This window comes from Carcharhinus amblyrhynchos, chromosome 6 (genome assembly GCF_965287045.1).
Source record: "Carcharhinus amblyrhynchos chromosome 6, sCarAmb.v2.hapA, whole genome shotgun sequence".
Classification (NCBI taxonomy): Eukaryota; Metazoa; Chordata; class Chondrichthyes; order Carcharhiniformes; family Carcharhinidae; genus Carcharhinus; species Carcharhinus amblyrhynchos.
In genome coordinates this window covers 46,632,260-46,648,182 of record NC_137329.1, presented here as the reverse complement: position 1 = coordinate 46,648,182, position 15,923 = coordinate 46,632,260, and the positions used below count along the sequence as shown (strand labels likewise).

Below are 15,923 nucleotides of genomic sequence, written 5' to 3'. Positions count from 1 at the left end.
ATCGTAGCTCCTTGAAAAGTTCAGAGGCTGCAACAGTGCAATTTGTAAGGGCTTTGTGCACATCCTTCAGTTGGCAGAGTGCTGAATGCACTAGGGCCCAGCAGCATCCACAAGAACTGAGGTCAGTGCTGAGACTCAGGTCCATGCTGCAAACTGGACATTGGACAGACTGCAGAGCAACAGCCCCCCACCACCCCCCCATTCCCCTCCATACACTCGCAGAGCCCCCACCGACCTGAGAGACAAAATGGCTGCAACAAAAGGACCTCCATAAGCAGTGGAGAGGTAGAGAGCCATCAGACGCTGGGCACTAATCGTCACTGATGAATTGCCCGAATCGGATTTATATGGAGCATGTCTGTTTTGTGCCGATTCCAGATTGGCAAATGCAGTGGTAAAGGGGGAAGCGCTGGTAAATTTGGGCGTACAGCCCATTAAGTCAATTGAAATGCAAGCAAATTCATTTAAATGGCCATCGTTATCATTTTGGGTGCAGCCACAATTTCAGCCATTTTCGGGTTTTGTTGAAGGGGGAACCAGCAGTGGATTGCGCAACTCACCTCACGTCCCATTTTACCAAGTTTTCGCGCCTGAAAACAGGCGCAACTCAATGGTAAAATTGGGCCCAGTGGCTACAACAGCAGGTCTGAGGCTAGGAATACTGCAGCAAGTAACTCATCTCCTGACTTTCCAAAGCCTATCAACCATCTATCTACAAGACACGGCACGGTAGCACAGTGGTTAGCACTGCTGCTTCACAGCTCCAGGGACCTGGGTTCGATTCCCGGCTCGGGTCACTGTCTGTGTGGAGTTTGCACATTCTCCTCGTGTCTGCGTGAGTTTTCTCCTGGTGCTCCGGTTTCCTCCCACAGTCCAAAGATGTGCGGGTTAGGTTGATTGGCCATGCTAAAATTGCCCCTTAGTGTCCTAGGATGCTTAAGTTAGAGGGATTAGCGGGTAAAATGTGTAGGCATATGGGGTTAGGGCCTGGGTGGGATTGTGGTCGGTGCAGATGCGATGGGCCAAAGGGTCTCTGTCTGCACTGTAGGGTTCTATGATTCTAAGACACAAATCAGGAGTGTGATGGAATACTTCCCACTTGCCTGGATGGGTGCAGTTCCAACAATACTCAAGAAGCTTGACACTATCCAGGGCAAAGCAGCCTGCTCGATTGGTTTCACATCTACAAATATCCACTCCCTCCACCACTGACACTCAATGGCAGTAGTGTATACTATCTACAAGATGCACTGCAGCAATTCACCAAAGATCCTTCGACAGCACCTTCCAAACTCACAACAACTTCCATCTATAACGACAAGGCCAGCAGATCCATAGAAACACCACCACAGGCAAGTTCCCCTCCAAGCCACTCACCGGTCTGATTTGGAAATACATTGCCATTCCTTTGCGGTCAGTGGGTCAAAATCCTGGAATTCCCTCCCTAGTGGCATTATGGATCAACCCGCAGTACGTGGACTGCAGCGGTTCAAGAAAGCAACTTGCCACCACCTTCGCAAGGGCAACTAGGGATAGGCAATAAACGCTGCCTACCACATGAATGAATAAAAAAGATTTTCAACCATCCACCCTTAGGTCCATCAGCTGCGAGACATCCATGTCCCAGTTCAACCCTATCTACTACATCTGGTGTCTTTTATGATCCCCTTCCAGTAGTGTGCTATCTCTTTGATCACTTGTTTGTGTCCTATTCATGTAGTTTTCTTGGGGTCCAGCTTCCCTCTCTTTGGTTTTCCCTCTGCCTTGCATTGTTTGTCTTATTGATCCATCTCCTTTCCCCTTTGCCTGCCATTGTGAACCCTCATCCTTCCCCCTAATTGCAAAGCCCTCCTTCCACATTGCACACCTCCCTGCCCCTTGTCTTCATACACGCCACTCTTTATCAACTGAGTTTTAGATCAATGTAATTTCACACTGGCATGACACAAGATTGGAAGGCCTGAGGGGCCAAAAGGTGGACAGCTGTTTTAATAAGCATTCATGAGATGCAAAAATGCAAATAAATGCAAATGGCATTCATGCCATCAGCCAGTGGGAAGACCAACCAACCATTAAGAAAATTGCAATGTGATTTTACACTGAAGGTTTCAGAAATTTTGGCTCTCACTAGATTAGCCACCCCTTGGTTTTGAGACAAAGAGATAACATTCCCTACAATTAAAAATAAAAAAAAGGTGAAATTTGAAAAGCTGACATATTGGACTTATTCCTTTTGGAGCAATAGATTTATTTGTAACATCCTGATTATGACAGACATAGTTGGTGTTCAGAATTAATCTTTAGCCAAGTTGTACAACCCACTGTGAGGAGGCATGTTGTCTAGTTGCTACTAGTTATAATGTTTGCAACACTTCAGCAGATCTGATTACATTTGGTGTTTCATATATGTACTGAGCTCAAATGGTTTCTGACGTGCTTGAGGAAAATGCGCTCAGAGTCCCATTTTATCGGTGTAACCAACTATTTGTCCAGCTTTAATGGACAAAAATAGCTCTCAATTACACAATGAGGTGGTATTGCTGTGGCATGTACCACATCTGTTCTTCACAGTGATAGTACAATAGCACAGTTCCATTTAGCGTTATTATCTGACTTTTATCTCAGTTCTCTCATATCTAATTGTTAGCTTTTAGCAATCAGTTCCCTACTTTCTATGATAGATGGTTAGAGATTATTATTTTAAAAGCAGTAAAATGTGCTTTTTTAACATTGCTGAACTAGCTACCAAAGTAATAGATGAACCAAGTGAATAAAAATATGTTCCAAATTGTGCAATAATCTAACAGGCTGACAGTTAAATTGTGGCCTGAAAATTGAATCCTACGTGTACTTTTATCTTATTAGAGAAATCAAAGCAACAAGGCTCCAAAAGCCAAAAGCCTCTAACACCAACAAAATAATTAAGCCTCCATGTTGGTTGCAGTTGAATTGGACTCTTTTATGAAATTTCAAACACGTGTGATGTTCATTTGATGTGAATTTCTCTGAATTTCAAAATGAAAATGAGGTTTTTTAACCTAATTCTTTAATGCACTGCTAGTGTATGATTTCAAAGGTTTTCAAATGATTTCCCTTATCTTACTTTTTTAAAACATACCATACAAACAAATGGATGATAAGAAACATTTTTAAAAAGTAATATAAAGTATAGCTGCATCAAGAGACAAAGACTTAAATTATTCAGATTTACTGTAGCAATTGCAAGCAGGGTTTTGAGAATTGGGCAAGTGGAATTGGCTACAAGCACGGCTTGTTCTGGACAACAAGTCTTCAGTACTTCATTTAGATGATTATCAGGACCCTGGGTAGTTGTAGTTTCTTCATTATTTGAGTATATCCAAGCTGTAAGTGACTTCATGGACTTTCACAGAACTGGCAGCTCATTTGTCACTGTTGGTACTTGAAGGAACCTCCACAGCTTTGCCACTCTGGCGTCCCCCTCGACACGCTCAGTGTCGTGGGTTTGGTGTAAATGGTCCTCAAAGCATACTGAACAAAATTTCAGTACTTGCCTCCATGTAGACTGGTCAGCTGCACTGTTTTCTCAAGATAGATGGTCTGAATGCAGAAAGTTATAAGGCTAATTTTTAGACTATCTTTTATCACAATGACTCTGATATCATTTGCTCAGAGATAGATCCCCAATGAAGATCTGTTGGGTATTCTATAGTTATCCATGCAGGAGACATGCCCTTCCTATCTAAGCTGAATTTTCAAGAGGTTGTTCTCCATGTTGTTTTGGCAACACAATAAAGGACATAATGGTTTTGTTCTACTATAGAATTCTTAGGCTGGACTTAAAGTTTCGGTGGTGGAAATGTTCCAGAGCTTTGCTGTGCTGCCTATAACAGACCCAGGATTCTAAGTCATGCAGCAGGCTGATAAGGACAACGGCTTGGTAGAGTTTAATGTGAATCATCAAGTTAATGCCATGCCACTTCCAGACATGATCAAGGAGATGGCTATGGTAAAACTTGCTTTCTGGGTAGGTACACAGATATTTTCATTAGTTGTATGAGAAATCAAAGTATGAGAATTTTTCTCCAACCTTGATGCTGGTGACATCAATGTGTGTGTCTATGCCTCTTAGTATATGCCTGGTACCAGCTGACACGTAATCTTGGTCTTAGAGACACTGATTTGGAAACTCAAGTTTTAGGCAAACCACAAATTTGTTCGCCTAGATGCCCTCATTGCTGCAGGCAGCCAGGGCAGTTATCTGCATACAGAAGCTGTCTTATCACTCCCTTTGTGATTGAGGTGGAGGCATGCAATTGGGACTGAAGTGCTTTCCTGTACCAAATGGTGATACCTGAAGGCATGGTCTGGTGACTTCCTTCAGCATTGTCGCAAAAAAGAGATTGATGAGTTGAGGAGCCACAATCCATCCTTGCTTGATTTGACTGTCATTCTCAACTCTTCGGTGAAAGCAGAGGCGAACAGACAAATCCAAAGTCTTTTGCTGTATCCAGTTCCTTCAGCCATTCCTTGATATTGCATGGATTGAATCAAACTGGCTAAAAACTGTTATCTGTGATGCTTGGAACCTCAGGTAAATGAACCACGAACCACAGTTTGGGATGCCCTGGGTGGGATTTTCTGGCCATGATCGACCTGAAACCAGAAGATCTCACCTGAGGTCAATGGACCTTTCCATATTCCACCCTGCACCCGTTATGATTCCCGTGGCCGGCAGGACAGGAAAATCCCCACCTCCACATCCCCTCGCTAAGATCATAACAATTTGAGAATTGAAATGCTTCCGTCAGTTCGAGCTTATAGCTGAGAAGCATCGAGCTTTTTAATGATTATTTCGTGCTTTGCGATACCTGGAATATACATATATAACCATAAAAACATGGCAAAACACAAAGGGACATCTGTCCCACTTCAATATATTAAAAAAAAGAAACATTTAAAGAAACTTGCTCCTGTAGATTTTCCTTCCCATTTAAAGTATTCTTGGGTTCAACCCTACAATATATAATGAATTTCCAGTTTAGCATTCAGTATTGTCAATTTACCCAATACAAAATACATGGGTGGCACGGTAGCACAGTAGTTAATACTGCTGCTTCACAGTGCTAGGGGCCTGGGTTTGATTCCCAGCTTGGGTCACTGTCTGTGCAGAATCTGTACATTCTCCCCATGTCTGTGTCGTGCTCCAGTTTCCTCCCCTCGTCCGAAGGACGTGCTGGTTTAGATACATTGGCCATGCTAAATTCTCCCTCAGTGTACCCAAACAGATGCAGGAGTGTGGCAATTAGGGGATTTTCACAGTAACTTCATAGCAGTGTTAATGTAAGTCTACTTGTGACACTAATAAATAAATATCAACATACTATTCTCCAATAGCAACAAAAAAAATACAGGAAACTATGTAATAAATGTGGGCTCTTAATATTAGAAGACAGATCAGAAAAATAATTAAGCCATAAGCAGTTAATCCAGTTTTAAATTTTGCTTAAAGATACATTGAGGTAAAAGATCTAATTTTGCCAGTAATATATTTTCACATCAAATACTGTTTGAAAGGACCAAAACAAATTATGTTTAAGTTGATTTAAATTAATCTATTTCCTAACTTAGTAAATTGCTGTTTCATTTCCTTTCAGTTTCTCCTTTTACCTGATTCATATATTTTGTTTAACATTAACTAATCTGTTAATCTATCATCATACCTCCTATCCATTAATGTCAGAATCTTATGACTTGTTTACTCACCCAGTTCTTTTATTGCTTCTTGATGATTCCGCTCCACAATACTCCTCAGTTGCTTAAAAAAAACAATTTGGATTCAGTATGTCAAAGTTAGTGATCTTATGATAATTTTCTTCAATGTTCTCAAATCTCCTCTCCTGAAGGTACAGATTCTTGCTGAGGTGAAACTCTCCAGGCACTGACAGCCCTTCAGTACCTCACCAGAATGATAATTCTTTATCCTTGATATTCTATCATGAATAGGAAGGCTGATCCTATCCTCACTGTCCATTTGGCAGTTAAGGCCATCAGAGTGAAACCACCCGATTTTCTCTTGACCTAGCCCAAGTGCCAAAGACAAACTGTACTGCTCCTATTAATGCCCTGGCTAAGACCAGTTAATGTAAACAAAACAAGCTCCTTTTTAACTTTTTGTAATATCACAGAATCATAGAATACAGGAAGCAATTTAATACATTTTGCCAATGCCAGCTCTTTGAAAGAGGTGTCCAACATAGTCCCACCTTTATTCCTGTAGCTCTGCAAATTAATCCACAAATACACACCCTTTGAAAGTTCTTATGGAATCTGACTCCATCTTTCAGATAAAGAACTCCAATGCATAACAAAGTTCCGTGCAGAAAAAAAATCATTTCTTCTCTGTATCTTTTGTCAATTATTTTAAATTTATGGGCAGGATTTTATGAAAAAAATTCTAAATGCCAAACGAGCATGAAAAGGCGAGAGGGAGAGAATCACAACAATTTTTTGGACGAGCTACCAGTCACAATTGTATGGCAATTAGAAAAAAAAGCTCATATATGGTTCTCACCAGTAGGGGGAGATGCAAAGTCTAATCTCGCCAGTAAAGCCTGCTGCTGAGACCTCGGGGTGCCATTGTGCTGGCGCCCTGATCTCCCAACCAAAGAGGGGGGGCAGTACCAGGTTGCCAGGCATGCTCTGCCAGACTGACACTGCCCAAAGGGCACTGACTGGCCTTGCCCTTGAGCGCCCATGGGGCTTTAATGACGTCCGGTCCCACCGGTGAGGGTATAGGGTCATAGAGTCATAGAGGTTTACAGCATGGAAACAGGCCCTTTGGCCCAACTTGCCCGTGCCACCCGTTTTTAATCTCTAAGCTAGTCCCAACTGCCCGCATTTGGTCCATATCCCTCTGTGCTCATCTTACCTATATAACTATCTAAACACTTTTTAAAAGGCAAAATTGTACCCGCCTCTACTACTACCTCTGGCAGCTTGTTTCAGACACTCACCATCCTCGATATGAAATACATTGCCCTTCTGGACCTTTCTGTATCTCTCCCCTTAAACCTATGCCCTTTAGTTTTAGACTCCTCTACCTTTGGGAAAAGATATTGACTATCTACCTGATCTATGCGCCTTAGTATTTTATAGACCTCTATAAGATCACCCCTAAGCCTCCTATGCTCCAGAGAAAAAAATCCCAGTCTATCCTTATAACTCAACCTATCAAGTCCCGATAGCATCCTAGTAAATCTTCTCTGCACTCTTTATAGTTTCATAGTATCTTTTCTATAATAGGGTGACCAGAACTGTTCACAGTATTCCAAGTGTGGTCTTACCAATGTCTTATACAACTTCAACAAGACGTTTCAACTCCTGAACTCAATGTTCTAACCAAAGCAACCAAGTATGCCGAATGCCTTCTTCGCCACTCTGTTTACCTGTGACTCCACTTTCAAAGAGCTATGAACCTATACCCCTAGATCTCTTTGTTCCATACATCTCCCCAGTTCCCTACCATTAACTGAATAAATCCTACCCTGGTTTGATCTACCAAAATGCATCAGCTCGTATTTATCTAAATTAAATGCTGCCTGCCCTTCGTCAGCCCACTGGCCCAATTGATCAAGATTCTGTTACAATCCTAGATAACCTTCTTCACTGTCCACCATGCCACCAATCTTGATGTCATCTGCAAACTTACTAAATATGCCTACTAAATTCTCACTCAAGTCATTAATACAAATGACAAATAACAGTGGATCTAGCACTGATCCCTGAGGCACACTGCTGGTCACAGGCCTCCTGAAAAACAACCTCTACATCCACCTTCTGTCTTCTGTCATCAACTAATGGATGAAATGCGAGTCTTTACAGGTAATCAAGTCTTAAAGGTACAGACAATGTGAGTGGAGATAGGGTTAAGCACATTTTAAAGAGATGTGTATTGTCTCCAGCCAAGATAGTTAGTGAGATTTTGCAAGCCCCAGGCAAGTCGTGTTACAGATAGTGTGACATGAACCCAAGATCCCGGTCGAGGCCATCCTCATCTGTGCGGAACTTGGCTATCAGGCTCTGCTCAGCGACTCTGCGTTGTCGTGTGTCATGAAGGCTGCCTTGGAGAATGCTTACCCGAAGATCAGAGGCTGAATGTCCGTGACCGCTGAAGTGTTCCCCAACAGGAAGAGAACAGTCTTGCCTGGTGATTGTCGAGCGGTGTTCATTCATCTGCTGTCGTAATGTCTGCATGGTCTCCCTAGTGTATCATGCCTCAGGATATCCTTTCCTGCAGTTTATCAGGTAGACAACGTTGGCCAAGTTGCAAGAGTATGTACCGTGTACCTGGTGGATGGTGTTCTCATGTGAGATGATGGCATCCATGTCTATGATCCGGCATGTCTTGCAAAGGTTGCTGTGGCAGGATTGTGTGGTGTTGTGGTCACTGTTCTCCTAAAGGCTGGGTAGTTTGCTGAGGACAATGGTCTGTTTGAAGTTGTGCGGTTGTTTGAAGGAAAGAAGTGGAGGTGTGGGGATGGCCTTGGTGAGATGTTCATCTTCATCAATGACAGGTTGAAGACTCCAGAGAAGATGTCGTAGCTTCTCCGCTCCGGGTAAGTACTGGACGATGCTGGCATCTCCACATCATGAGCCAGGTCCTCCCAGCTGCCGTGCAGTCCTCCCAGCAGTAGCGGCGCCGCTGAGCCTGGTCCTCCCAGCTGCAGTGCAGTCCTCCCAGCAGTAGCTACCTCACCCTAGACGCTGTGAGATTTAACCATATGCAACAATCTACCATGTGGTACCTTGTCAAAGGCCTTACTAAAGTCCATGTAGACAACATCAACTGCACTGCCCTCATCTACCTTTTTGAAACCCATTCAAAAAACTCAATCAAGTTCGTGAGACATGATTGTCCACTCACAAAGCCATGCTGACTGCCCCTAATCAGTACTTGCTTCTCTAAATGCCTGTTTCTCAAAATACCTTCTAACAACTTACACACTATAGATGTGAGATTCACCAGCCTGTAGTTCCCAGGCTTTTACCTGCAGCCTTTCTTAAACAAAGGCATAACATTTGCCACCCTCCAATCTTCAGGCACCTTACCAGTGACTGCAGGTGCAGCAGGTGGTCAGGAAGGCTAATGGGATGCTGGCCTTCATAGCAAGGGGGACTGAATATAAAAGTAGGGAGGTCTTGCTGCAGCTGTATAGGGCATTGGTGAGGCCACAGCTGGAGTACTGTGTGCAGTTTTGGGTGCCGCACTTACACAAGGATATTTTGGCCTTGGAGGGAGTGCAGAGGAGGTTCACTAGGCTGATACCGGAGTTGAGGGGGTTGAGCTATGAGAGGCTGAATAAACTAGGCTTGTACTCGTTAGAGTTTAGAAGAATGAGGGGAGATCTCATTGAGACATATAAGATGATGAATGGGATGGATAAGATAGAGGTGGAGAGACTCTTCCCGGTCAGAAAGGACAGTAGGACTAGGGGGCCCAGCCTCAAGATAAAGGGGGGGCAGTTTAGAACGGAGTTGAGGAGGAACTTCTTCACTCAAAGGGTGGTGAATCTCTGGAATTCTCTGCCTGTTGAAGTGGTGGAGGCTGCCTCGCTAAATATTTTAAAGACATGGGTTGATGGGTTTTTGATAAGCGAGGGGATTAAGGGTTATGGGGAGAGGGCGGGAATGTGGAACTGAGCCACGACAGATCAGCCATGATCTTACTGAATGGCGGGGCAGGCTCAAAGGGCTAGATGGCCTACTCCTGCTCCTATTTCCTATTTCTTATGACTATCGATGATTCAAATATCTCTGCTAGGGGACCCGCAATTTCCTCTCTCGCCTCCCACAACGTCCTGGGATACACTTCATCAGGTCCCAGGGATTTATCTACCTTGATGCACTTTAAGGCTTCAAGCACCTCCTTCTCTGTTATATGTACATTCCTCAAGACATCGCTATTTATTTCCCTAAGTTCCCTAACATCCATGTTTTTCTCAACAGTGAATACTGATGAGAAATGTTCATTTAGGATCTCACTCATTTCTTGTGGATCCACACACAGATGACCTTGTTGATCCTTAAGAGGTCCTACTTTCTTCCTGGTTACTCTTTTGCCCTTTTTGTATTTGTAGAAACTTTTTGGATTCTCCTTTGCTTTATCTGTCAAACAATCTTGGTCCCCTAATTGCCCTCCTGTTTTCTCTCTTTACTCCTGCACTCTCTATACTCTTCAAGGGATCTACAAGATCCCAGCTACCTATGCATGTCATGTGCCTCCTTATTCCTCTTGGCAAGGGCCTCAATATCCTGAATCATCCATGGTTCCCTACTTCTTCCAGCCTTACCCTTCACTTAAAGGAGAACGTGCTTACGCTGAACCAAGGTTAACACACATTTTAAAACCACCCACTTACCAGACATCCCTTTGCCTTCCCACAGACTCCCCAAACTAACTTTTGAAAGTTCCTGCCTGATACCATCAAAATTTGCCTGATCCCAATTCAGAATTTTAACTTTTAGCCAGATCTATCATTCTCCAAAATTACCTTAAAACTAATGGAATTATGATCACTGGTCCCTGGTATCATGTCTGGTCCCCACTGGTGGGGAGCATAAGGGATTCTTGCCAGTGAGGAACTCGACCAGTGAGGGGTTATGTACAATTGAGCCCAGAAGATAGCATCCGGAATTCACTAATGACATTTGTTCAGTTGGGCAGCATGGTCGGTTCAGGCTTGGAGGGCCGAAGGGCCTGTTCCTGTGCTATAATTTTCTTTGTTCTTTTTGCTCTTTTCTCATGAATATCGGCGTGAAGCCATTTCGTCAGCAATCAGCGCCAGCAAGATTGTGAGAAGCACAAAGCTGGGCGCAGTTCTGATTTTTCACCTCTCACCCTATGTTACTGCCTTACCACACTGATCAACCGGCAGGACAAGTAAGCGCAAAGTTTATTTATTAGTGTCACAAGTAAGGCTTACATGAACACTGCAATGACGTTACTGTGAATTTTCCCTAATTGCCACACTCCTGTTCGGGTCAATGCACCTAATTAGCATGTCTTTCATACTGTGGGAGGAAACCGGTGCACCAGGAGGAAACCCAGACACAGGAAAAATGTGCAAACTCCACACAGACAGTGACCCAAGCAGGGAATTAAACCCAAGTCCCTGGCACTGTGAGGCAGCCATGCTAACCACTGTGCCATCATGTTGCCCAAGCAGGTAAGACTGAGGTCAAAGGTCAGCAATCCATTTGCCAAAAGAAACTGTTTTACCTAATTTGCTCCATCAAAACTCCTCGTTATTTGGATACCAGCATTATGTCTTCCCTTAAACCCCTCTTCCCCAAGAAGCACAATCCCAACATTTCTAATTTCTTCACATAACTGAAGTACTTCATTATTATTATCATCCTGGTATATTTCTTCTGTACTCTCTCCAAAACCTCGTAAAATTGTAATGCACACAGCTGAGGCCTAACCACTAATTTGTAAAGATTAGTGATTCTCTAGTTTTTGTATTTAATACACTGAATTACAAAGAAAGTATCCAAAACATTTTCTTCATTACTTTATCAACTTGCCTTGTCCCTTTAAAGTTACGTGTCTATGCATCCTCAAATCCCACTATTATTGCACCCACCTCAAAAAAGTACCACTAAAGATTGATTACAAGTCAAAAGAAAGCCTAGTGGATGGGGATAGTGTTCCTTGATCAAAACAACTCTATTTAAAGCAGGGATTGAAAAGAGGAGAGATGGAGGGATTTAGGGAAGAATACCAGCGCCTGTGGCCCAGAGGATGAGAGGCTAAATGGAAGTGCTGAAGATGTGGAGGATACACAAAAGAGTTGGAGGAATACAAAGTTCTCATAGGATAAAGCTAAAGGAGATAACAGAGGTAAGGAGCAGTAAGAACAGGAAGGAATTTGAACACTACAATAAAATTTCAATCAAATGCTGGAAATCTGAAATAAAAACAGAAGATGCTGGAAATATTCAGCAGGCCATAGCAATATCTGTGGAGAGAAACAGAATTAATGACTGTGATTCTCCCATCGCGATCTGCAACTTTTCTGGCGGGTCACGGTGGGAAAGGCACGTTGCTGCCCTTGTTTTGGGATTTGTGCATGCGCGGGGAATAAGAACATAAGAAATAGGAGCAGGAGTAGGCCATCTAGCCCTTCAAGCCTGCCCCGCCATTCAGTAAGATCATGGCTGATCTGTCGTGGCTCAGTTCCACATTCCCGCCCTCTCCCCATAACCCTTAATCCCCTCGCTTATCAAAAACATGCATGTGCATCTCACAGAGCCAGCTAACAGTCACCGATCAAATCATGCTGGAAGCCGGCAGGAAAGCAGGTAAGTAATTTGAATCAGTTTTTAGTATGTTTTAAATGTATTTTAAATTTTAATTATCAGGAACTTAACAGTCCCGATTGAATCTCGCAGCCTGCCATGAGTACTTCAATCCAGCCGAGCTTCATGGGCACCCTGGCAATGCCAGCCTTTGCCCCCTAAAACACTGTCCAAGGGGCAAAGTGTCCATGCCCTGGGGGCACCTTGACAATGCCCATTGGGAATCGGGCAATGCCAAGGGGGCAAGTCTATTGTGGGCCTAGGGGTGATCGATGGACATGGAGGGTCCCGCTGCCACTCTGCAGACAGGATCAGTCTGGGATGGAGTGAGTGTAGCGATTGGGGTGGGGCAGGGTGGGGGGCAAGGGGGTGGTGGTATGCCGGGGGAAGGGGGGCCTGCCTCCCAAAGTGGGGGAAGGGAGAAGACTGCTGGGGTGAGGGGGAATTGCCATTGTTTGGGGGAGGGAGGGGGGCTGTACATTGGGCACTGGGTCAGGGGAGTCAGGGCTGGCCCGAAAATTTGTTGTGGGGGCTGCAATCAGGCCATGGGGGGGCGGGGAGGTAAGGCAGGACTGCTGGGGTCCTGGGCTGGCCAGCCATCGAGCTGCCAGCAAATGGGAAGACTGACAGATCAGGACCACTGTGCATGCACAGAGTTCCAGAACTGTCAGACTCTGGTGTGACTAGGCCCTGCTCCCCCTGGGTTTTTAATAATATTCACAACTACGACCGCTGCAATGCACAGAGTGGGGAGATTTGGGTGAGAAGCTGAAAACATTAAGGACCTAGAACCGTTTTCCCGCCAATTCAGTGCTTTTGGAAGAATCGCGGCCAATATTTCACGTCTGTGACCTTTAGTCAGAACTGAGAAAAGTTAAGTGATATAATAGGTTTTGAGCAAGGAATGAGTGGGACAGAATGAAAGGAAGATCTGTGATAGGGTGAAAGTCAGAAGAGATTGAATGATAGAAGAGTTAATTTACCAGGACCATAGGGAATGGTGATGTGCAAGAAAAGAAACAAAGAAACATCAGGGGATAATCATAGAAAGAGTTGGCCCATTAGAGACCAAAGTGGCAATCTTTGGGTGGAACCAAAGAATATTGGTAGAGTGTTGAATGAATACTTCACATCCGTCTTCACGCAAGAGAATGAAGATGATGGTACGGAATTCAGGGAGAGAGACAATGAAGTTCTTGAGCAAATTGACATAAGAACAAGGTACTGGAGGCGTGGGCGGCCTTAGAAGTCCATAAATCTCCAGGTCCAAATGAACTGTGCCCTCGGATGCTGTGGGAGGCAAAGGAGGAGATTGCAGGAGGACTGACCCAAATTTTCAATTCCTCTCTGGCCGTGGGAAAGGTGCCAGACAACTGGAGAACAGCTAGTTTGGTTCCACTATTTAAGAAGAGTTGTGGAGATAAACCAGGGAGCTACAGACCAGTGAGTCTCACGTCAGTGGTAGGGTAACTATTAGAGAAACTTCCAAAGGACAGTATCTATCTCCACTTGGAGAGGCAAAGCTTGATTAGGGATAGTCAGCACGGTTTCATCAGAGGGAGGTCAGGCCTAGCAAATTTGATTGAATTTTTTGAGGAGGTGACCAGGTGTATAGACAAAGATAGTTTGTATGGGTTTCAGAAAAACCTTTGACAAGGTCCCACATGGAAGGCTTATAAAGAAGATAAGTTCACATGGGATACAGGGTAATTTGATAAAGTGGAATCAAAATTGGCTCAGGTGTGGGGGACAAAGGGTGATGACAGAAGGCTGCTTTAGTGACTGGAAGCTAGTGGCACACTGCAGGGATCTGTGTTGGACCACCTATTATTCATAATTTATATAAATGGCATTGATAACTGTGTGGGAGGTAGGATTAGTAAATTTGTGGATGACACAAAAATTGGTTGGACGGTCAATAGTGAAGCGGAGTGTCTTGGCTACAAGACGATATAGACAGAATTGTCAAATGGGCAGATAAGTGGCAGATGGAGTTTAAAATGTATGTGAGGTGGTGCACTTTGGAAGGAGTAATTTTACAAGATCGACTCAATGAATGGTAGGACACTAACAAGTTCTCTGGAGCAAAGGGATGTTGGCGTGATTGTTCACAGATCTCTAAAGGCAGAAAGGCATGTTAGGAGGGTGTTGAAATAGGCATATGGGACCCTTGCCTTTATCAATCAAGGCATAGATTACAAAACTAGGGAAGTCATGTTAGAGCTGGAAAGAACTTTGGTGAGGCCACAGCTGGAGTACTGTGTGCAGTTCTAGTCGCCACATTACAGAACGGATGTGATTGCACTGGAGGGGAGCAGAGGAGATTCACCAGTATGCTGCCTGATATTATAAAGTGAGGTTGTGTAAGCTTGGGTTGTTCTCGTTGGAGCAGAGAAGATTGAGGGATGAGCTGATTGAGGCGTACAGCTTATGAGACATAGACAGAGTGGAAAAGGAGCAGTTGTTCCCCTTAGTTGAACTTCAGTCACAAGGGGCATAGGTTCAAGGTGAGGGGCAGAAGATTTAGGAGGGACGTGAGGATAAACTTTTTTACCCAGAGGATGGTGATAGTCTAGAATGCGCTGCCTGAGAGAGTGGTAGGGGCGGGTTGCCTCACATCCTTTAAAAAGTATCTGGATGAACACATGGCATATCATAACATTCAGGGCTCTGGACCAAGTCCTGGCTGATGGGATTAGGTGGGAGTTCAAGAGTGTCAGACTCCAGTCTCCAAGAGGCCGAAGAGCCTCTTCTGCGCTGTGCGGTTCTATGACTCTATGAAAAGATGTGTTTATACAGCAGGTGTGCTATGCTACTGGTGACTGAAAAAAAACTGAAACAAAGAGAACAGAACAAAATGGAGCAGAGGTCATGGTCTGAAATTGCTGAAATTCAACCATGCTGAATCCAGAAGGCAGTATGACGGCACAATGGTTAACACCAATACCTCACAGTACCAGGGACCGAGATTCAATTCTAGCCTTGGATGTCAGTGTGGAGTTTGCACGTTCTCCCCATTCCCACGTAGGTTTCCTGCTTGTGCTCCAATTTCCTCCCACAGCCCAAACATGTGCTGGTTAGATGGACTGGTCACACTAAAGAAGTGTCCCAAGATGTGTAGGCTAGATATGGCAAAGTGTGAAACTGATTAGACCAATTAGGGAGAACAAGCAGGATGACACCTCTAATGCAGCAATGTTAGAAGTCTCACAACACCAGATTAAATTCCACAGGTTTATTTGGAATCACAAGCTTTCAGAGCATTGCTCCTTCATCAGATACAACAATGAAGGATTCCCATTTAAAGGGACCCTGGTTGTAACATAATGGAAGCACTTAGTGGGTTGAAGCAGCATTAGGCAGGAAAGAGGAGAAAAAATGGTTTAAAGACACAGAAAAGATAGGCTGATAGTAAATTTAGACTTTAATTTATTAATTTAAGACTTGTGGACATCACTGGCTAGCATTTATTACCCACCCTTACTTGCCCTTGAGAATGTGTTAGTGAGCTACTTTCTTTAACCACTGCAGTCCCTGAGGTGTAGTAGGTACACCCATAATGCTGTTACAGAGGGAATCCC

At 44.0% G+C, this 15,923-nt stretch overlaps 1 protein-coding gene across 1 annotated transcript in view; it reads right to left on the bottom strand.

Annotated features, from left to right (window-relative positions):
- Positions 1-15,923, bottom strand: part of LOC145343964 (sperm-specific sodium:proton exchanger-like) — a 189,940-nt gene that overhangs the window by 33,138 nt on the left and 140,879 nt on the right. The window contains exon 12 of the mRNA XM_080190542.1: positions 5,746-5,797. Within this exon, the coding sequence (XP_080046668.1) occupies positions 5,746-5,797 (52 nt within the window). The remainder of the gene's footprint in view (positions 1-5,745; positions 5,798-15,923) is intronic.